This window comes from Heterocephalus glaber, unplaced genomic scaffold (genome assembly GCF_053883595.1).
Source record: "Heterocephalus glaber isolate CG9 unplaced genomic scaffold, H.glaber_assembly_v1.0 deba00000347, whole genome shotgun sequence".
In the NCBI taxonomy this organism is placed as follows: Eukaryota; Metazoa; Chordata; class Mammalia; order Rodentia; family Bathyergidae; genus Heterocephalus; species Heterocephalus glaber.
Genome location: NW_028258143.1, coordinates 40,253,785 through 40,276,709, shown reverse-complemented (window position 1 = coordinate 40,276,709; position 22,925 = coordinate 40,253,785). Strand labels below are relative to the sequence as shown.

The following is a 22,925-nucleotide window of genomic DNA, read 5'->3' as shown; positions in this document are numbered from 1 at the left end:
TAGGTAAGTACTATGGAGTTTTATTGCTGAATCATATGGTAAGTGTATATAGAGTTTTGCAAGAAACTGCCACAGTTGCCGGACCATTTTGCTCTTGAGCCAGGAATGAAGAAGAGATCCTGTTGCTCTATATCTCAGAAAGCATTCAGTGTTGTCATTTTTTCAGATTTGGCCATTCTAATAGGCTTGTAATGGTATCTGATTGTTGTTTCATTTGCATTTCTCTAACAACAGATGATATGAGGCATCTTTTCATGTGTTTATTTGTTATCTGTGTATCTTCTTTAGTGAGATATCTGTTCAGGCCTTTGGCTCACTTTTAAATCAAATGGATGGTTTCCTTGTTGAGTTTTAAGAGTTCTTTGTATGCTTTCGATAACAAACTCTTATCAGATATGTCTTCTGCAAATGCTCTCCTAGTCTGCGACTTGTCTTCTCATTCTCTTGACATTGTCTTTTATAGAACAGAAGTTTCCAGCTCATCAATTCTTTTTTAAATCATGCATTTTTTAAAATCTAAAACATCACCAATAAAATCACCTAGATTTTCTCTTATCTTCTAGGGATTTTATGGTTTTACATTTTCAATTAAGTCAGCAATGCATACTGAGTTAATATTTGTGAAAGGTATAAAGTGTGTGTCTAGATTCCTTTTTTTTTTTTTGGCATGTGGCTGTCCAATTGCTTCAGTACCTTTTGTTGAAAATACTATTTTTACTCCACTGTGGTGGCTTTGCTTCTACATCAACAATCAGTTGGTTCTATTTATGAGTCTATTTTTAAGCTCTGTATTCTGTTCCATTGACCTCTTTGTCTTTTTTTTTTTTTTTTTTGTCAAAACCACATTGTCTTGATTCCTGTAACTTTAGAGTAAGTCTTGAAGTCAAGTAGTATCAGTCTCCCAACTCTGTTTTTCTCCTTCAGTATTAAGTTAGCCATTCTAGGCCTTTTGCCTTGTCCCAAAGTTCATGTCTTTTTAATAAGTTTGTTGATATCCACAAAATAATTGCTGGTATTTTGATTGGAATTGCATTACTTTTAAATCCTGTTTATCCATCTTTTCCTTTGTAAGTCATGCTTTTTGTGTCCTACTTAAGAAACTTTTTAAAGCCTGAGGCCATAAAGATGTCTCCCCTGACTTCTATAGCAATGAAAGTCAAAATAATGCTATAAGGGGAGGAGTAATAACTGGAAAGCAGTACATGTTTGGTTGCTTGATCTTCATGAGGTTATCCTTGGTCGTTCACTTTTTAAATACTCATCGAATTGTATACTTACTACTCGAACACAACATATGTGTATTATACTTCCATTGAAGTTTCAGAGAGAAAGAGCACAGACAAGAGCCACTGACCAAAAGGATACAAAGAAATGACAAGAAAACTTTGAAAGATTAGAAATATTAGTGAGCAGATTATATAGCATCATGAGTTCTCAGTTTATACAAGCCAATCATTTAGTGAATGTATTTTTTATCAGTATATATCTATGATATGTAATAATTACATTCACATTGAGAAAGTGGTACATACATAACACATCATTTTCACTCCCCCTCCCCTGCTGACCTTTCCTCTCCCTCCTTTCCCAGATCACTTCTCATCCTTAAAGTCTACTTCCCTGTTTTCTCCCATCTCTCTTTATTTTGCTCTCATATTATTGATAGTTTGAGTTTCTCATATTAATGAGACCATGTGATATTTAACCTCCTGGGTCTGATTTATTTCACTTAGCATTATGATCTCAAGATCCATCCATTTTCCAACAAATGACTTCAATTTATCCTTCTTTATGGCTGAGTATAATGTCATTGTGCATTTTACCACATACTCTTTATCCATTCATTTGGTGATGGACTATAGGTCATTTACATAATTTAGCTATGGTGTAGCTATAAACAAACATTTAGTAAGTATATTTAAGAATATAAACATTGATGCAGGTTGCTAATATATTAAAAACTAACAATGCTAATCTTATGTCATTGCTGAGCATAAAATGAAGTAGCGATAGTAGTAATGTGTTAGTAAGGCTTCATAGAAAGAGAAATGTAAGCACAGAGCCTAAAGAGACATGGCTGGTTGTTGCTCTAGTTGGTTTTACATGATTTTTTTGAAAATGCTTCTAGATGGTATGTGGCAAGTTGATTTTGGATTCCTCACGCTCTGAGGGGCATGAGTATCGTGGTCTCTATAAAATGATGGCTAGTGAGCTCTAAGAAGGTAAGGAGTCTTTGAGACTATATCCAAAAGGTCACTGGAGGGGAACATAAGGGTCCAGGATAGAATCACCACCAAATCTGAGGCAGAACCCCAAACAAGATCTCCAGCAAAGATACCGTTAATATTAAACATGGACCCAGAAGTCACCAGGCTCTGAGGATATATCCAACAGGAGGTGCAGTCAAATCAGGAATGGAGGTCATGTCAGGAGCTCTCCTTTTTGGGGCAAGAACACCAAGACATTACCAAAAGCATGAGAGGGTCGCCAAGGGCCTCAGCCAGAAGCTCTGAAGAGAAAGCCAACAAACAGCCTGTCCATAGTAACCAGGAAGCAGGAGTGTGACTGACCACATGTTCCTTTGCCCTGAGCCAACCAAAAGTCTACACCTGACAGCTGGTTCTGATGATTAGACCCTGTGGTGCTGAACATGGAGATGCTCTGTGACAGGAGCCCAGAGAGTGCAGATGTGAAGTCAGTTGCTGTCCTCCGTCTCCTCTGATGTCTGTCTACTAAATGCCTCCTGTCCACCTCTAATTCTGTATCCTTGACAAGGAGGAGAATTTCAGGGAGCAAATGCCAACTCTAGGACACATAAGAAATATTTTTTGAGATGGGGATGGAGTAAAATCAGAGTGACTGAGAAGAGCAACCTGTGGAACTCCTGGTTGGCATAGCAGAGAAGAAGGGAGAAAATCTATAAGTAGGGTAATCGACAGATAAAATAATAGAGAATTCAAGCCCAAGCATAGGAGCCTGCATTTTTAATCAGCTCAGGCAACATCATGTTTACAGAAGTCACCATTTCTAATATCCAAGCATCATCTTTCAGAGCCACAGTACTATAATTCATCACATCCAGGCATGCAAAATCACCCTTTTTCTAACATTAAGCATGTTTATTCATGATGATTTATAATAGCACCTTAGGACTTTAATGAAAGAAGGCATTTGATATATGATATTTACAGTAATCATAATAATACCAGATTTAAGGTATAATTTTTTACAGTGTTCACTAACAAAGCCAAATTGCCCTTGTTTTAGTTAATTATTTGAAATGCTTTGAGGAGATCATGATCCAGAAATTAATTAATAGTTTTCCTCTCCACAATTGTCAGCATTATTATTGGTTGCTCCTACTAGCTTCCACCTTCTTTATAGTCTTGCTCTGCTGGTAAGCAGCTAATGCCATTAAGGTTACCCACTTGTTCTAATAGGCAAATGGCAAATGTCAAACCACACGTGGGATCATACTCATGCTTTAAGAAATCAATGGGTTCAGCTTTATTAGCCAAGAATTAACCCCAAATCTGGAGGCTCCTTGGACTAGTGCTTACAGAAAATTCCCATGACCCCGCCTCCTTGGACATACCAGGATGGAGTTCAGGGATAGCAGTTTTCATGCAAAGCTAAGAGCCTTGAAACTTTTTTCAAAGAATCTAAACCTTTCTTTGTTGACCTCTAAAGGTTCTCTCTGCCTCTCTCTTGGGATCAGTCAAATTTACACACATTCCAGCTCCACTTGAGTGAACTTAAGTCCCTATTTAGGCATTTGCTATTAACCACAGGTCTCATGCTTCACAGCCTTTTGTGACATGTGTTTATTTGAAGAGGTAAGTTGATGAAGCGGTGCCTTCTCAGTATTTTACAAGTTCTGCCTGACTCAGGGAAATAGAAGAGTGCCCTCCGCCAACAGGCAGTAATGTGAGGCATGGACTAAGGTGAAGAACATTACCTGGATTACTGCCTGTGGCCCCCTCAATTTTAAAATGAAGTGTCAAAACACAGCCACATCTGAAACATTATTTAGAGTTCAGATTTCCAACAACTTCAGACGTGAACACTGAAGTAAGTGGAACACTGAAATAAGTGGAAACCCACAAATCAAAACCAAAGCCCATTTTCCCCCATACATGTAAAATAGCTTGGACTTACACAGACACTCACATCTAGCAAGTACCCAGGACTTCCCACCTGCCTTTGTGTTCTAACATCACCCTGCCTCCATTTGTTTCTCTCATTCATCCCTGTTGTCTGGCTTATGGACTTATTATCGCTATCATAATTACAGATAATTATTAATTCTAATTCCATTTTTGTGCACTTTCTAAACCACTTAAATCTTTAGAATAAGATAGCATATTTAAATTATGTTGGAACTATATGAGATATCTTAAATCTATCAAAGCTTGCTTACTCTTTTCTGCATACAAGTTCAATAATTCATTCTTCTGATTTCATTACACACAGTAACATAGAAGACCACAGCTGATAGAAAGAGTGTTATCTATGTGATACAGAATTACTAGCACTAATGACACTAATGACACTTACGTGACACTAGCTGACTGAGTAGATGTTGTTTCGTCAAATAAATTAGTAAATGAGTCAGTTAATGATACCAAGAGTTTAACAAGGAGAAGGTAGAATTTATTTTAAAACAAAGACAAGAGGGCCAGGGATTTAGCTCAGTGGTTCCGCCGCTTGCCTCGCAAGCACAAGGACTCCAGTTCGATCTCCGGTACTAAAAAATAAAAAAATAAAAAAAATAAAACAAAGACAAGAAACAAAACAGCAACCAGAGCTTACATGGTGTAGTTGCAACCTCTTCATAGGTTGTGAAAGTCTTTGATGCATACAGAATGATAGTTAATAATGATTAGTATAACTCTGTTCCTTTAAAAATCAGTTGGTACATTCTTATGAGCCTTTACAACAGTGTGTATCACACACTTTGGAAAGCTTTTCATTTGGAAATAAACTTTTAAAACATAAAACGTAAGAGAGAAGTAAAATGCAGCTGTCTGGAAAATTCGCTTCCTCCCCTGGCCAGGCTTGATACCTGGGTGGTGATGAACTGGCACTGTGTGTTCTCAGAGGAAGGAAGCAGCATAAGCAGCATACACAGACCAGTTAGAACTATGTTCTGACTCACATGATCATGATGTGGTGGGAACAATTCTAATCGAACCCTGGACTACGCTGATACCTCTAAAGGAGAGCTCATTACCAGTAGTTGAAAAGGGAGAGTTAACAGCAGCTGTCCAATAGTACATTCCATTTGTCCACCAAGCGATCTTTCACTAAGACCACCAAACCAAATGACTTACAGAACAACTCAATTTTTTCAGTGCCAAACCTTGGTCTCTGCAATGTTAACAAAAAGAGAAAGAATTTCCTAAATTCGTACTCAGAAGTTTTTGGACAAACAGTGCTCTAGGAATGGAAGACATTAGTTAAGTGTTATCATTTGAGACATGAATCCTGTCATGATATAAGTCACAGTCCTAGACTAAGCCAACCACAAATCCTAGATTTCCCCAAAGCAATTCTGGCCAATCCATTTCCCACTTGAGTTCAGTAAGCAGCATGATGTAGGTGCTGCACTATCAGGGAAACCTCCATTTATTATCAGGAGCCTGTTTCCCCCAGCGAGTTAAATAAAGGCTCATAACCAGTAAGCTAAACTCCACATTTAACATTTCTCCATTACTGGGAGCAAAGATTGACTCAGTCTTGTTTGTTTGTTTACAGAATTATGCAAAACTTATTCCTGGAACCACAGTCGGTCTACTTCACAAGGACTCTGGAAACATTCTCCAGCTGATCATCTCAGCTTATGATGTATGATACTTTACTTTACGGAAAGTTGACTTCTTTTTCGCAGATATGCCCTCTTGTTTGTTGGTAGAAACAGTGCTTATCTAAAGACAATCTCTCTGCATTAATGTAGCCAAAATATAAATGTTATTTACTTCATTTGCAGATCTTCTTCCTGAAAGGTGGAGCAGCAGGTAAAAAGTCAAAAGCCTGATCCTAGAGTTCAAACAGCAGCGCTGTCGCCAGCAAAATTTTAATTTGACTGAAGAGACTCCATGAGTCATACAATTAAGTTCTCCTCTGTCTGAAAAAGAATTCAGTGTAAATTGCCAGAGAGTAACAGAATTATGTGAAGAACCAATCCCATAGGTTTAATGAGATGAGATCATAACACCAAGCACACCACGTTTTAGATTCTCTACTTTAGGGGACCAGGAAAATTTCCATTTGTTTAATGAGTACCTATGTAATTTTTGGCCTTGACTTCATGAATTAGGACTAAGGACAGAATTCCTCCCTTAAATTAAGATACATACCTACAGAATTATTATTTTTTTGTCCCCATTTCCTAACTCCATTAGACAAAAATGGATAGCCATTTGCCAACTCTTCTGTATTTTGGTTCCTAAATGTCATTCTCCTTTCTTGACTTTACTTACAAAAAAATACCACACAAAGATGTAGATGTAGCTCTAAATTAGGAAATTGGGACAGGAATGAAAAAAAGTAAATTTTTAGAGAGCAGTAAAGCTCCAGAATTCACTCTAAACAGCATTTACATAATGACGAATGAGTAAAATTGTCCTAATTTGTAATGTTTGAAAATTGCAAATCAGTGACTCACATGCAGTCATACTTAGCATGTACTTAGCATAGACTGCACTAGTGACCTTTAAATAAATGACTTACCGGAAGCATCTGGGAAACTCTTTAAAAAGATGTGCTTGGATTCCTTTCACATACATCTCTGGAGAAGTTTAAGGGAATGGAAAGCTACACACTTTGGATAAAAACCTCCCCTGTGGTTTTGACATCACCCTACCAATTCTGAAATTCACCTGAAGAAGGAAAAGCAAGATATTTCTTCTCAAATACTTCATTTACTCAAAGAACAAAATACAGATGTATCCATCAAAATAAGAGGACAGGGTTTTTCTCACTGATAATCCTTAGAAATTTCAGTTTGCTTACTTCACTTCAAAAAATTAATCACCACATTAGCTCAGACTTGAAATTCTTCCAGGCAGGAAAACTTGTCAACAAAACATTGTTTAAACAAAACCTTCCTTCTTGTGCATTAAAGTTTTAGTGCGTAGAATCAAATAAAATCACAAAGCAAGCCTTCACTAAATTATAACACATTCCATGTTTTTATAGCAATACTCTTAACAGTGTTGGCTACTAACATCTAAAGAAATCAGACAAATCAGAAAATAGTGATTGTCAAAAATTTTTCCTCCCTGCAGTCTGACAGCTTCATCCATGACCCTGCTAGCCCTGTCAAAGGTTCCATCTCACTTTATGGTCCCAAATAATTCACATAACTTACGGGGCAATTGAAATCAAGACATTAAACATTTGAAATACATCTTGTGTCCTTGTTTTACTGTCTTAAAAGTATCAAGAAGCATCTATTATTTTTCTACTAAACAGTTTTTCTCTGGAGTTATTACTGCAACTTTATGATTCACAGGGTAAATTATGCAGTACGGTATAGCACTGATTCAAATCAGTGATTATACTCTTGTTATTTTTAAATGTATTAAAAGACTAAAATATAGGGACCTGGAGATTGACTTTTTTCTTTGGAATTAAAAAAAAGGGATGGAAGGAAAGAGAATATATGGAGAGAACACATAAAATACTTCTGATTGACTTCTAGTAGAACAGAGGAAATTTGTGTTTACAATTTGTGGCTACAAACATCAGCTGAGTATTTTACAGTGCCATGTTGATTATTAATTCTTGATATAAAAATTTTAAGTAATGGATGTGTACTCATCTGACCATCTGTCACTAAATTCCTCCTATAACCATATAATAAAAACTACTAGACCTTCTCCACACTTGGTGAGAGGGTAGACTGGTGTAACCACTGTGGAAATCAGTGTGGAAATTCCTCAGAAAACTATCATTAGAGCTATTCCACTTTCGGGCATGTTCTCGAAAGAATTAAAAATATCATACCACAGCAATATATGAGTACCTATGTTTATAGCGGCACAATTTGTAATGGCTAAATCTTGTAAACATCCCAAATGCCCATCAACTGGTGATTGGATAAAGTAGATGTGGGGTTTAAAAAAAAAATATATATATATATGGAGTACTACTCAGCCATAAAGAAAGACAAACTAGAGACATTTATGGATGGATAGAGAGGCCATACTCTTAAGTGAAATAAATAGGACACACATGTGTAAATATGGAGTTGCTTTTCTGGTGTGAGAAACTGAAAGTGTAAATGAGGACCAAAATATATAATAGATATTGTGAAATAGGAAGAAAATGTTCAAAGGGGAAGAGGAACTAAGAGTTAGGGAGGAAAGAAGGGAAAAAATGAAAAAAGAAGAAAAAATGGAAACAAAGCTTATGTAAATAGGGAGAGGTGGAGGGGTTGAAGGGAGGGAAGGGGAATGGGAAAAAATAGGAACCAAGATATAGCATACACAAGTACAAATTCCCAGTGATGAATGTGATCATAATGCATATCTAAAATGTACCAATAAACTTAATGAATAAAAAAATGACTTAAGACAAATAAATAAATGTTACTAGAAATATCAATGAACCCAAGGCTAAACTCTTCCACTAGGATTTAAACTACAAGAAAAAAATCCATCTGGTTTGTTTTCTTTCCCTGACTCATACGAGATGCTCCATAAATAAATTAATGAAGTAATGAAAAATAGAAGTTAACATTGATGTCCTTTCCCTGGGAAATTTGTATTAAAATATTCCTGGTTAAATTTGCAATATGATATTCAATTATAGCAATGCTGAGATTGCCTTCATTTAGGTTAGATTATGTCACCCACTGCCCTCATTATTGCTGTCACCTGCAGACACATCCCTCATTTCTCATTTTGCTACTGACTCATTCCTGCCACTTCTCCAACATACTTCTGTCTTAATTCTTGATGATTTCAGGAGAAGCAGAATTTAGAGAAGGAAGGGTCGTCATACTATGCAGCTGGCAAAATTATAGTTCAGGAAAATTTGAAGCTGAATATGCTTTTTAAAATGTCAAAAATGAAATTGGTGCATGGACTCAAAGCCTTTTAAGTGATTTGAACAATAACTTAATTCATAATATTTTCAAATTTATTTTTATTCTTTTGTATGGAGGAGTGAGCCCAGGCCATTTATGCTAGGCAAGCTCTCTACCACTGAGCTACATCCCTTACCCTATTCTAGTTGGATTTTTTATAATTTGGTTTTCTTCCCCAAAATACAGACTTTTATGATATAAGTAAAAAGGAAATAGAAAAAATAGGATGATAAGTTTGAGAGCAGAAATTTGGTCTTTTCCCAGACCTGACCCCACATTTAATATGCAATAGGTACTCAATTAATTCCAATAATGATTTGAAGGCACAGTTTCCCCCTACATTTTAACACCTCTAAAATTTGGATCCATCTTGTAATTAATGGTATCTTACAACCACTGTGTGCCAGGCAGCAATCAGGATGGAGTTTTCATTGACAATTGTGATCATCATCATTTCAACTTTTTAAATGCATTGTGGCTCCTAGAAGTGCTAAGTTTAATTGCCATTTTAAAATATCTTCAGAAAGTTTGCACTATGACTCGACATTGAGATGAAAAGTTATTATGTATGCAGAAATGTACCAAAACAGAGCAGCAGGGTGTAAATTTGATATCAGTGAAGCAAATATTCATCCTTAGAGGAATGTCTGCAATTCTGTATTCTTTAAAAAGCAACAACCAGCTGCTTTATGGGACCTAGGAAATAATGACGCATACAAGTAAAGAAAGCTATTATTATATTATGTTAGCAATACATAAGCAAAAGAATTGCCTTTATAGGCTGAACTGTGCAACTCAAGGTAGGAGAATTTGCCAAATTCTTTAGAATGATGAAATGCATTTCAGAGGAAAGACAGGCTAATGTCTATCATATACAGTATCGTGCCAAATCACTCTAGGTATTTCATCACAGGTTAATTATTAAAATAGTGTATCTTATAATTAAGGTCTTAGATTAGATAAAATATGATACACACATGCACACACATTGTCTTCTTGCTTAATGATATGGAGAATTTCTTTTAGACCCAGTTTAATTTTATTCATATGTAGTTTAATGAACATGATTCACAGTTTTTTCTTCTGGCCCTAATTTTTCAGTTGTGACTTCATTTTACTCTTCTTGTCTTCACTAAAGGAACTGCGGTCTGAGGTGGAGCTGGAAGTATTAGGAGACACAGAGGGACTCAACCTCTCCTTCACAGCTGTCTGTAGCAATGGTACCCTCTTCCCACACCAAAAGAAATGCTTGCACATGAAAGTGGGAGAAACCGTAAGTAGGTGGCCAGTAGACTGGCTGAAGCATATTTGGATGGGTAGCAATTAGCTTAGCTCATTGAAATTGGATTTCTTCCAAGAATTGCAGAGACTTCCTTATACACTTGTTTTTAGCAATGCTTATTTCCCCACAGCCCTGTTTCGCCTCCTGCAGGTTGGTGAATGGAGGAAGCAGATAATGAGTATTTTCTTTTCCAGGCTTCATTCAATGTGACTGTGAGTATACCAAACTGTGAGAGAAAAGGCAGGCACATTATCATAAAGCCTGTGGGGCTGGGGGACACCCTGGATCTCCTCGTCAGCCCAGAATGCAGCTGTGACTGTCAGAAAGAAGTGGAAGTGAACAGCTCCAAATGCCACGATGGGAACGGCTCCTTCCAGTGTGGTGTGTGCACCTGTAACCCGGGCCACATGGGCCCTCACTGCGAGTGTGGCGAGGACATGCTGAGCACAGATTCCTGCAAGGAGGCCCCCGACCGTCCCTCATGCAGTGGAAGGGGTGACTGCTACTGTGGGCAGTGCATCTGCCACTTGTCTCCCTACGGAAGTGTTTACGGACCTTACTGCCAGTGTGACAATTTCTCCTGTGTGAGACACAAAGGGCTGCTCTGTGGAGGTAGGCTACATCTAACTCCATCTTACACTACAGCTGTTAGAATATCAGGAAGCAGCTTTTCATCTTTTGCTCCTTTCTTCTTTTCCTTGGGCGTAGTAGGTACTCAGTAAATACTTGCTGATCAACTCAGTGGGTTATACTAAGTCTAAACTTGGGATAAGTGAATCTTTTTCTTGAGTTTTTTCTGGCTTTAGTATTCACTTGGGGTGAGATATCTGCCAGCTGAACTTAGATTTCTATTATTATTTCCCTGAGATCAAGTAGGTAAAAGATGGAAATGCCTTCTCTCTAGTTATCACCCCACTATATAAAACCTGTATTCTGAACTTCATCATCTTCCAGACTTTTCTGGATCAAGCTTCTAAATCTGATTCAACTCTTAAATGCCTACTACTTTGAAAAAATACAAAATCAAACTGCTAAAAAATAAAAGCATGCTGCTCAGGACAAGGAGCACAGAAATACTAAGCGGACTTTCATGACCTTTACTTATGCCACAAATATTTATTAAACACCTACCTTATGACAAATACTAGGTTTAGTTGTGAGTCTAGAAAAGATGGGTAAGAAACACATGTGAGAAAGCCTACGGAAAGAATAAAAACAGAAAACTGCTTCCAGTTTCTTGATACATTTGAGAAAAGTTTAAAATAAAAATATTTATACATGCAAAATCTCTCATTACATATAACAAGACTGTTATAAATCATTCCAACATATATACACATGTAGTTAAGTGTAATCTACTCAGACAAGAGTTATAAATATGTTAATATATTTTTAAATTATATAAATTTGTACTACAATTGAAATACTAACTGGCTGCTGCATTTAAGATCTAATGTCTTGGTTTCTCACAGCGTGTAAGCAGACAGCTCTTCAAAACAGAAAGCCATTATCTTTATAGAAAACTAAGCAAGTTATATTTCCAAGCCACAGTGTCAGGAACATATAAAAGAGACTAATTTCCAAGAGGGGAAAAGCCTGAAATGAAGAAGCCTCAAAGAACCCCAAGCTTTTTGAAAGCCATTTGATACCCTTACGAGCCTACTACTTTCATTTCTTCACTGCTGCTGTGACAACCAACAGATTCTTCTGAGAAAAATCTGCCTTCCCACCCCCACCCCCAACAAGGAGTAAACATTTTGGATTTGTTCCAGTTCAGACCCATTTCTCTCCTCTTTCATTCAAAGGTTTATTTCCTGATTGCACAGTGGCTTTCTAAACCTGTATCAGTTCTTTCACCATGGGATGCTGACAGGACACAAACTGAAGGTGGCAAGAAGTCAGCCAAAGGCCATCTCCACATCACAGAAAAAATATATTTGGTAGAATCTCACACTGCATTTCTAATGCAAGTCTTTTTAAACATACATGCTCAAAAATTTGACTTTACTCTATTTAAAAATCTGGCATGCACCCTACTCTAATAGTGACACTAACTCCATCTGTATTTCACCCTTTACATCCCTGATCAGAGTGATCCAGGAAGGGGAAATCACTCAACTGTGCCCAGCAACACACATTTCTTGATTGTCTTTCATTGGATTTGTATGCAGAGGGAACAGAAATAAACTCAGAAAGAGCTGACTTGATCTGTGTTCTGTAGATAGGAAGTCCTGCCAAATGCACCTCTTTTTAAAATCAGATACAGAAATTCTATTTAGAAAACACAATGATTTCTTCAGCTGGACTTAGAAAATTTCACCAGTGCCAGTTTCCTTCATACTGTAGAGTACTTTATGATCTTCAACCACTGCTCTTTCTCCTATTTTGTTTTTCAGTAACACCACAAAAGATGTTATTTTATAATTTATCTCCTTTCTAAGGTTAGTAAAAGTAAACACAATTACTCAAATTCAACAAATATTTGTGGAGTATCTGCTATGTGCCTGGGTTTGTGCTTGATGTAGGGATAAAAACTGTGCCTAGCACTGCCAAACAGATGCTGCTGCTGCTGTGATTTTCAAAGCAGACCAAATAAGCCACAGCTTCACAACTTGTGTTATCTCATTTATTTTACAACTAATGTGCTTGGCAATGTGCTGCTTTCTGAAGGGCTATTATCACAATGTTCTTTTTCATGCAACTTCTTTCATCCATCTATAATACTCAGAGATAGAGGGCTCCATTGATTTTTTTTTTCTTGACCAAATTCCATTAGTGTCTTATATTTTGATTTTAAGAGACTGGAGACAGTAACAGGCAAATGGCATTAGAGAACTAACTTCCTGCCATTATGCACTTACAGTTATTTGTCATGACTTCCAAAAAGATCTATCCACCTGAAAAGAGCTTGGTAACAACTTCTTTGTTATCATCTTGCCTCTACATGTGACTAGTAAAAACGTGTTGCTGTTGTTGTTTCTGTTGTTGTATGAACAGATACTTAGACAGTTGGCTGCTTGAGGATATCAATTAGCAACTTTGGAGACCAGGTTGCTGGTTCCAAGGCCATCAAAGATTAGGGTTTCTAAATTCTGAAAGGAGCATTTTGTGTTTTTATTGTGATGCTCCTTTTTTAATGCTCTAGGAAGAGTTTTCTGAATTTCCGCCAAGTAATTCTTACAGGCAATGGTACCCCCAGGCATTCTCATTTGGAGATGAATATTTCATTTAATAATATTTATAGATCATATTAATTTTTCAGAATATATTAGTTTAAAAATGTCTTCCTGTCATGAATGTAAGTCCATTTGCTGGGAAGAAATGAAAAGATATTATAGCTTTTAAGATCACTTATCTATAGAAATTTTGGCCCAAATTACTTAACTATTCTTAGTTTTGAATTAATTAGTTCAATTATGAATTAAATAAGTAATGAAATGGAATTGGAGTATGTTTTAACTTCACAGATCTAGATAAATTTTATTTCAACTTTCATTAGAGAAGTATGTGCTTTTAGTTTATGTACATAGTGTATGTATATATATATATATATATATAGAAAAATGTATAAACATGTACCCACATGTACATACTCAGTTTTACACACACACACACACACACACACACACACACACACACACACACCCCAGGAGCAATCAGAATCCAATTTTGAAACTTTTGTGATTATTTTTTTCAGTGATTTTGTCCGTGCAGAGCATTAAGGCAAGGACGCTGCTACTCTTAGTCCTTTAGGCCCACTCATGAAGACAGAAAAGGAACTAGCTTAACTAGACCAAAGTTTACAAGAGAAAACCCAGAATCCTTCATCCTACAAGTGAAAAAATGAATCACTTGTTATTTTGTTTTACATCCACTTTCTTTTCAGTAAAAGTATAGGGATTTTAATACTGATGAATGATTTTGCTTATAAATTCTTCTTATTAGTTGTTTTGAAGAATAATGCTAATAACCAGTACTTACGTAGTGCAGAGTTATGGGCCAGGCATTGTTTTTTGTTTTGTTTTGTTTTTTAAGTAGGAAGATATTTATTGATAGGAAAGCTCCTGAGGGGCAGGAGGGGTCCCAAGTAGGTAGCCCAAGGACCCCACTTTACAGAGAAGTCTTATAGGATGAAACTCACATGGGTACAACGTGGGCCACAGCCATGAACATCCAATAAGGTTACAAGTATAGTCACTTAGGTAACGGTGGTCCAATTGGGAAGCAAGTCACATAACAAGCGTGGATGAAAGAACAAGGATTCTCCTAGGGGGCAGTGGGTCCAGAGGTCTCTGGTCACTCCCAGGGTGGTTGATGCCTATCTATACTTCACTAAGCCCAGTTCTCTGAAGAGGTATGTGGATCTGGTCGTCCTGTCTCCATCTTGAGGCCTGGTTTTCAGCTGATGTGGAGCTGTGGTTTGTTTCACCTTTGTCCTGGCCCTCTCAAGAACTTAGCCCTATCTGACTGCCTATAATATTTCTACCTAGCTCATCTATCTATAATAATCCCCCCTCTGAAGAAGTATCCAAAACTGCCATGAGGGGCAAGGGGCGATGACCGCTCTAACTACTTCAGGTTGAAGGGGGTTGTAGTTGTGGTTGGCAGTCAGGGATACCCTTCAAAAGGTCTATCTAAAGGTCCTCGATAGGCATCACACATTTCCATCATGGGTAGGTGTATAGCTTTAAGTCTGGAGGAGACAAGGCCAGAAAGACAGTTAAGTATACATGAGCCAAACAATAAGATCAACAGGAATATTATGAGTATAGCCAACAGATGTTTCCACCAGGAAGAGCTAGTAATAGCCTTCCACAGAGAGGATAAGGAGAAGTCCCAGGGAATCTCAGAATCTGACATGGCCTTAACCTGTTGTTTAATATCTTGAACAGCCATGGAGATATTAGCAGAAGTATCAGGAATGTATACACAACATTCACCTTTTATATTTGCACAGGTACCTCCTTGTACTGCTGTTAAGATATCTAGCGCCATTCGATTCTGAAGGACAGCTTGTCTCGTTAATTTTACCTCAAGGCTACAAAGTTGTGCTTTAGATCTAAAAACCTTATAATCTGCTCTGTTAGAAAATTTAGCAGAGCACTGGTATCTTGGCTAGAGACTTCTTCTGAGTGGGCACATACCAGTATATCATCTACATATTGTGAGACTGACCTGGGGAAACTCAAAACATGCCAGGTCATGGGAAAGCACTTGTCCATTGTTATAAGCACTATTATAGACTGTAGTAGATGATCCTCAGTTTTTCTGGAAAAACAAAAATTTTGGTGCAAAGTGCTTAGATGCACATTTTTTTCTGAAGAAAAGTATCACTTGTGAGAATTTGTAAATGAATGTTATTTGTTTGGAACATCAAATGCCTGTTTTAGTATCTTGAACATGGCAGGCAAACAAAAGTAGGAACAAAGAAAGGATCAAAAACTCACCCACCTAAACATCTTATCATTTGAGTATGTCATGTTCTCTATTATGCACCCAGATCCAGAAAGGGCTTTCCAGCATTAGATGAGCTGCTGATCCACAGCAAGTGTCCAGGTGCCTCCTTGCTCAAGCTGTGTTCGGCCCAGGCTTCTGCAGTGTCACTGTCGTTACCCTCTGCCTCTCAGTCTCTCTCAGGAGAATACTTTTCTCTGACCATGTTTTAAACACTGATACTCTTCAGAGCTTGTCTCTCTTTACCTGCTTTCCCTGGATGACCTGATCCACCATCACTGTTTCCTGATGGATCCAAACCCCAAACTTCAGGCTCATCCAGAGATATTCAACCACCTCAGATGTCAACTAGGAGAGACAAAAGTGAATTCACTGTCTTCCATAACCAAAGATAAGGGCTGGGGATGTAGCTCAGTGGTGCTGTGCCTGCCTGGCAAGCTCAAGGTCCTGAGTTCGATCCCTGGTACCGCCAAACCAACAACAACAACAAAACAGTGCCATAACCAAAGATAATTTCCTCTTCTGTTTCAGAACCATTTATTCACTCAAAAATTGAGCACTACAGGCATTGAGTGTATGGCAATGATCATGAGCTGGCTTTATTCCAGGCCAGTGGAAAGCCTGGTACTGGAGAGGATTCCATCCCTACCTTTCTGCCCTCACTCTGCACCTTGCACCCCTCACACCAAGCCCTGAGCACTCCATCCCTGAATTGTGTGTCATTTTTCCTTTCCCACTGATGTCTCAGTGGTGGTTCAGGCCCCTACCTTTGAAAGACCTCTCAACTGGTTTCCCTGTCTCTAGTGTTATCTCTCTACTGATGCCAGAATATTTCTAGACACATATCCATCTGTCCAGGCCCATCTCCTACTTAAAATTCCAAAGCCTTCAGGAAAAAAAAGTTCTTAAAGCCCACCACACTTCTCATGACCTGACTTCTGCCATTTTGTTGACTTTTCCATCCTTCCCAACTACCACACCCCATTGGATCTCTATCCATGTGAAACTAAGCAGATCCCATTATTTAAGCAGATCACATGATTCTGTACTTCCACCATTTGCCTGTGTCTTTTTTCTGTGCCTGAAATACACATAACCCTCTTCTTCTCTCTACTATCTTTGTCTTCCAAATTCAACCCAAGCATCACTTCCACTGGAAACTTTCCCAGATCTCCAGTGTAATTTGGAAGCTTTCCCCCTATATACACAGACTTATCACACTGTATTATTTTTAGTAGGAATCATATTCATTTGTCATTCTTCTATACTAGATTATAAGTTCGTTGACCTTGTCTGACTTAATTCTGTATCTTCATGGCTAATATAATCTTTGGCATATAGTATATGCTCAATTAAAGTTTGTTAAATAATGACTATTGAGTACTCACTGTATGCCTTTGGGACAAATAATTGGTGAATGCAAAAATAGGAGATTTATGTACATTATCTCCCCTGATCATAACTATTGGAAGTAGATTGTGTTCCTTGTTTTATAGATGAGGCTTTCATGATCATTCATCTTGAGGGATCTAGCAGAGTGGTTATTAACATGGACTACACCCTTTTGTATTCTATGACATAGTCATTAAAACCAGATACACTACAAACACACACTCACTCACCAAGCAACTACTTAACCAATATGGGCTTATCTGGATTATCTCACTTCATCTGCTTATTAAATCTGTTTGCTAGAACATCAGGTAATCAAGTGCATCTTCATTTTGGAGACCAATCAGTAAATATATGCAGTTACCAAAACACATTCAATAAAATGTATCTGCACTCAGGCCTTCTACACACACACACACACACACACACACACACACACACACGCACACACTTTTTTTTTTCTTATTTTTCTCCCGTCTTTTTTGCTGATGTTTTAAAGCAAAGAGAAAAGATGCCCCCACTCCTACAAAACCTGCAGGTGGTTTTGGCCTTGGGCAGCCTTGAGCATGTGTTTTACAGATAACGGCGACTGTGAGTGTGGCGAGTGCGTGTGCAGGAGTGGCTGGACCGGCGAGTACTGCAACTGCACCAGCAGCACAGATGCGTGCATCTCCGAAGATGGCTTGCTCTGCAGTGGGCGAGGGGACTGCAACTGTGGCGAGTGTGTCTGCACAGACCCTGGAGCCTCTGGAGCCACTTGTGAACGATGTCCTACCTGCAGTGACCCCTGTAACTCTAAACGGTAATGTTCCCTCTCTCTTTAGTCTCTTTAGTCCCTTTTGTGGATAGGTTTTCTGGGAATCAGACTTCTAATGACATTTTGTAAACTCAGACCGCAGATTGTCTTTGCTGGGTTCAGTCTCCAGGCATCTGTGAAAACACACAGACCCCATCAGGGCCCTGTGATCCTTGGGCTGGAACGTCAGTCTCCCTTTTGCCTGTTTCTCAGTCCTGTTTCTCCAAAATCACAATGTCACATTTCTGCCAGGGACGGCCTGGGAAAGTGCAGCTGATGTCCCACACTGATAACATCAGATGGCCTGAAGGTTACAATAGCAGCCACATAGAAGGAAGGTCCTGGAGCTATTCTGCTGACACCCACCATGCAGTCAGTGCCTTTTCAGGGGAAACAGACAAGCCTCTTTCTTATCTAGAAGTATATGGCCTAACCTTCCCATACATTTCTATCCATAAACTGGTGGAAGCAGAGGCAGAATGATGATCTTACTGTTCAGTTCTCTTCCTCTTTATCACCCTGTGGTCTTTGATGCCTTTTGTGGTTGTTATAATACACATGTATTGTGTATTGTATTTTTTAGATCATGAGAACAATAATATTGTCCAAAACCCCCACATTTTCTTATTTACTAGAAAGAAAACTATTTGTTTGGTTAGCAGCTAACATCCTCATGGAACTGGGGCAAAATGTGTAGGTCAAATGAAGCAAGTAGCTAAGATGACTGCTATGATATTGCAGTGCATAAAAGGCATCAAAAACTTAAGCCGTTCATATTTTCATCAACCCTGATACTCAAAATGGCGACATTTACATTTCTGATGTAAACAGAAAGACAAAATCAATTTTTCATTCAGTGGTTACTCACCATTCAGCTGTCAAAACTTATCTGTCACTGTGCCTGGCAAACTAAGACTTAGGCTAGAAGTGTGGGGACGTGATCAGAATTATTTGTATAGAATCAAATGTAAAGTTTCTCTTCAGGATATTGCCTTTATTACTTTTCTATTTCATCTTGTCTGCAAACATGATTCAGTCTTAAATCTGATTTGTAAGGTATAAAAATTAAGTCAAAGTAATTAAAATTTGAGAATCAGACAGCTCTCCTTAATATGAATTCGTTTTAAGGTGAGTCCATTCCTCCATTTATCTGTGATGTATTCACTTATCAGATAGGTATTTTCATGGTATTAGACTGTGGGCTTGCAGTGAAGGCTGAAACAGCAATAGGTTCCTACCTTCACAGGTACTGAGAATCTAATGGGAAAGTTCAATGTTTTTTAAAATAACTAAAATAGTATTCGGGCTGCCACAATCAAAAGGGGATGAAAATAATGCTATGCAACTATATGGCAGCAGATAGGGCCACAAACCTACCATTGTAGTCATCAGTGAAACATATTAAGGAGTTTTTAAGGGTTTCCACAATCTCCACTAGGCCCCCACCAAACTGCTCCATAAAATATATAATTTAGATAAATGCAATATATTTGCAAAGCAAAGGAAACTTCACATCAAGGCCTCTATTCCTATTTCAGCATAGGTTGCTGCTCCCAAGCCCTTCCTGCAGAGAAATTCTGTGGCTGCCATGGCAAGGGAACAATCCATCCTTGAGAGTCAGGGAAGGTTTGCCTAAGGAAGTGCAGCTTCAGCTGAGACTTGATGAAGCATGAGTGGGGTGTGTTCAAGCACTTAGAAGAGTACATGTTTCCATGGTCCCCTGGGAGAAAGAGGTAGCACACTGTCAGCGCGCACAGTAAGAAAGCTTGTGCTGTTTTGGCTTAATCCAACACAGTCCATTTGCAAAGTTATCTGCAGTACAAAATTAACTCAGGGTCTAAATTTTACTTTGCTCTCTACTTTAACATATCTTAATTTCCTTATGTTCCAGGAAATACATTTTTCTGTAAGTATAAATCTTTTATTAAAAAGCCTGAATTAATGAGGACACAGGCTCAAATCCTAAGCTTTAAAAAATACTCCTATGAACTCTTGGGCTTACTCAAAAGACTAACAGAAAAGTGAATTTTTAAAATAATCACATATGACGTGTATGAAGGCCATTAATTATTCTGGGAATTCTGGTTGAGATATATCTCATTTCTGTTAAGAAATTCAAAATTTTGACCAATCTCTAATAACATTTGTGAGCATAGCATAACAATCTCTCCCTAGGAAAAAGTGAAATGAAAGAATAGCTAAATCAAACGCAAAAATAATTTTTTCCTAACCAATCAGAAGCAATCACTATACTATACTTAAAGTGAATATATTACCTGTTATCAAGACTGATTCAGGGAATGTGGATTACTAAGTGGAATTTGGAATAATCCAGTGTCCTCGTGGCATCACCTTTCTTCCTGAAAGTAACAAAAAGTCAATGTCATCTAGGAGACACTTCTATAGCACAAGTTGCAGCAACAGCAGCAAAGTAATATTTCAGCTGCAAATCTATTTTCCACCAACATGAACTGTAAACTGTTGAATCCTGTCTGCAGGAGCTGCATTGAATGCCACCTATCTGCAGATAGCCAGCCTGGAGAAGAATGTGCGGACAAATGCAAACTAGCGGGTGTAACCATCAGCGAAGAAGAAGGTGCTCTACTTGTCTTAAATTGCATTTATTTCCTTTACCTAGTTCTTGGGAGGCAGACACTCTGTGAATCAAGGGCTATTGAGGCTCAAACTCATCTGTACTAGGTCATTAGGTCTCTCACATTCCTTTTCTTAAGAGTAAGTGCATTCTGTAAGGCTAAGCACTTGATGGCTTGGGATATAGGCAATTTACACTCAGGACTATTTTACTGGACTTCATCTCTGTTGACAAGTTCACCTCTTCTTAACAATGTAACTGTAGAGAATTCTAGAATGCTACATTTTCCAAACTAGAAAGGAAGACAACTGAAGAAATGGCTAAGTGTTAACCCCTCAAACTGGAAATTGTCCTCTATCATCTGATTGCCTTATTTCAAGATAAGCTAAGGCCAACAGTAAAACAGTTTTCTTGATTTCAGTCCTAGATCCTGGGCAGTTTCTAGTCAGTGGCCATCTTTCCTCAATCCTCTCCTCCTCCCAATCTTTTTACTCCTCTAGGAGTAAAGTGCTTTTACTCTTGACCTTCCAAGGCAACAAGGGCATTACACGACTATTCTTATTTCTCTTTTTCCTCACCCCCAAAATTAGGAGTCTCTATTTTCTCTAACTGCTATGCAAACTCTGCCCTTGCTTTCATCAGCCCTTATACATTTGATTACTTAAAATCAGATTCTTTCTAATGGAAACATTTTCTCTCAAATATTTAAATCAATTGCATTTTAGCTGAGAAGTCTATTTTGAAAAATAATTTGTGAAGCATGAAATAAAAAAGATGACTGACTCTTCCCCAAAGGGACAATCTAGAGGGATTTGGTTTTGTATCATCACAAACTCTGCATTATCATGCTGCTCAGGTAGAATTGCTACTCTGCAAACATTATAAATGTGACTGAGACTATCTCAGGTGATAGGAAATAACCAAGACAATAATTTATGACACTGTAGGATATGTATTCTGAATAGAGAAAATTAGGATTTTGAAATTAATCCATTTCCAAAATGGAATGATACAATGATGTTTATATTCTTTTGAAAATTACCTTGTTTCAAAATTGAGAAATCTGACTATACAGTTACATTATCCTATGTGGACGGACATGATTAGTGTTCATAAAAGCCCTCATCTCTGCTTTCCTGGTGACCCAAGATAAATATGCCAAATAGCAGTAAATAGGATAAGACAGTATGTACCTTAGACTAATACCAAAGGTAAAACACATTACAGCACTGAGTGAAGCAGCATTTGCTCACATTCATAACTAGTATTGAGTTTCAAGATATCTTTCTAGGTTCATTTCACAGCAGACAGGGGGGATATTTACCAGATGTCTCTGAGAAATGAGCACAAATTGCAGAAAATGCCCTGCAAATCTCTGGCCCTCAATTCACTACCAACATGGGAAATCTAATGTGTTGAAGGAAAACAAAGGAGCAAGCTTTAGAAAAATGTAAATCCAGGTGGTGTGAGCAGAGTAGGCACAGTAGTCAGGTACACAATTTTCTGAGTAGATTGTCCTAAGTGCTTGGATTTGAAAGGATGGCTAGGCTCAAATGGTATTTAAAATATTTCCCTTTTTTTTTTTGCGTATTTGACTAAATTATCTTCAAAAGAGAGACATACAACTAGAATTAGAAATAATAATTGGATTATTATTATCATTTAAAGTACAAATCTGAATGAACTTGAGAGAAAAAAAGATATTTGTCAGACTGAGTTAAAAAGCCAACTTTTCTTTTAAGTACTGGGGATTGCCAGGCCTTCACACTGAACTACACTCCCCCAGTTATTTTTATTTTTATTTTTATTTTGAGGCCAGGTCTCACTAAGTCATTAAGTGGCCCAGCTGAGCTCAAAGTTGGATCCTCCTGCCCCAGCCTCCCAGAGTACTGGGATTACTTGGGGTGCAGGACAGAGGCACTTTTCTAATGAGCCTGTTTGGAATTATTCATCCACATATTTTATTGCTCATACTACTTTGAAATAGTCACATCATATTTCCTCTTCTACAGGGTCTTTTAACAAACCCACCCACCCCCCAGTGAGGACACAAAGAGTGAAATAAAATACATTTATAATTCATATGAACTGATCCTAATTTGTGCTGTGGGTGACTTGGGTGAGCACATCTAAAAATGTGATTTAACCTTATACATTCCATTTTACTGAGTCATGTTTTTGATTACCCCAGCATTCATGTGCTCAGTGCATTGGTAACAAAACACATTCTATGGAACACTAGTTCTGAAGGCATCAAATGGAAAAAAGCACCTACCATCATATAAATTTTGTTAATGGGTTTTCCTCGCAAGAC

The 22,925-nt window shown here is 37.9% G+C and overlaps 1 protein-coding gene and 1 long non-coding RNA gene across 6 annotated transcripts in view; one reads left to right on the top strand and one right to left on the bottom strand.

The window, feature by feature from the left end:
• Itgb6 (integrin subunit beta 6) overlaps nucleotides 1-22,925 on the top strand; it is a 149,721-nt gene that overhangs the window by 103,372 nt on the left and 23,424 nt on the right. For all 5 annotated transcript variants that reach the window (XM_004835884.3, XM_021265738.2, XM_087199250.1 and 2 more), the window contains 5 exons: nucleotides 5,758-5,847; nucleotides 10,233-10,367; nucleotides 10,571-10,988; nucleotides 17,802-18,024; nucleotides 20,517-20,614. In XM_004835884.3, the coding sequence (XP_004835941.2) occupies nucleotides 5,758-5,847; nucleotides 10,233-10,367; nucleotides 10,571-10,988; nucleotides 17,802-18,024; nucleotides 20,517-20,614 (964 nt within the window). The remainder of the gene's footprint in view (nucleotides 1-5,757; nucleotides 5,848-10,232; nucleotides 10,368-10,570; nucleotides 10,989-17,801; nucleotides 18,025-20,516; nucleotides 20,615-22,925) is intronic.
• Nucleotides 75-22,925, bottom strand: part of LOC147829918 (uncharacterized) — a 72,215-nt gene continuing 49,364 nt past the window's right edge. Inside the window, exons 3-4 of the long non-coding RNA XR_015446545.1 lie at nucleotides 20,295-20,378; nucleotides 75-4,747 (exon numbers count right to left, since the gene is read on the bottom strand). This is a non-coding gene — a long non-coding RNA (uncharacterized LOC147829918). The remainder of the gene's footprint in view (nucleotides 4,748-20,294; nucleotides 20,379-22,925) is intronic.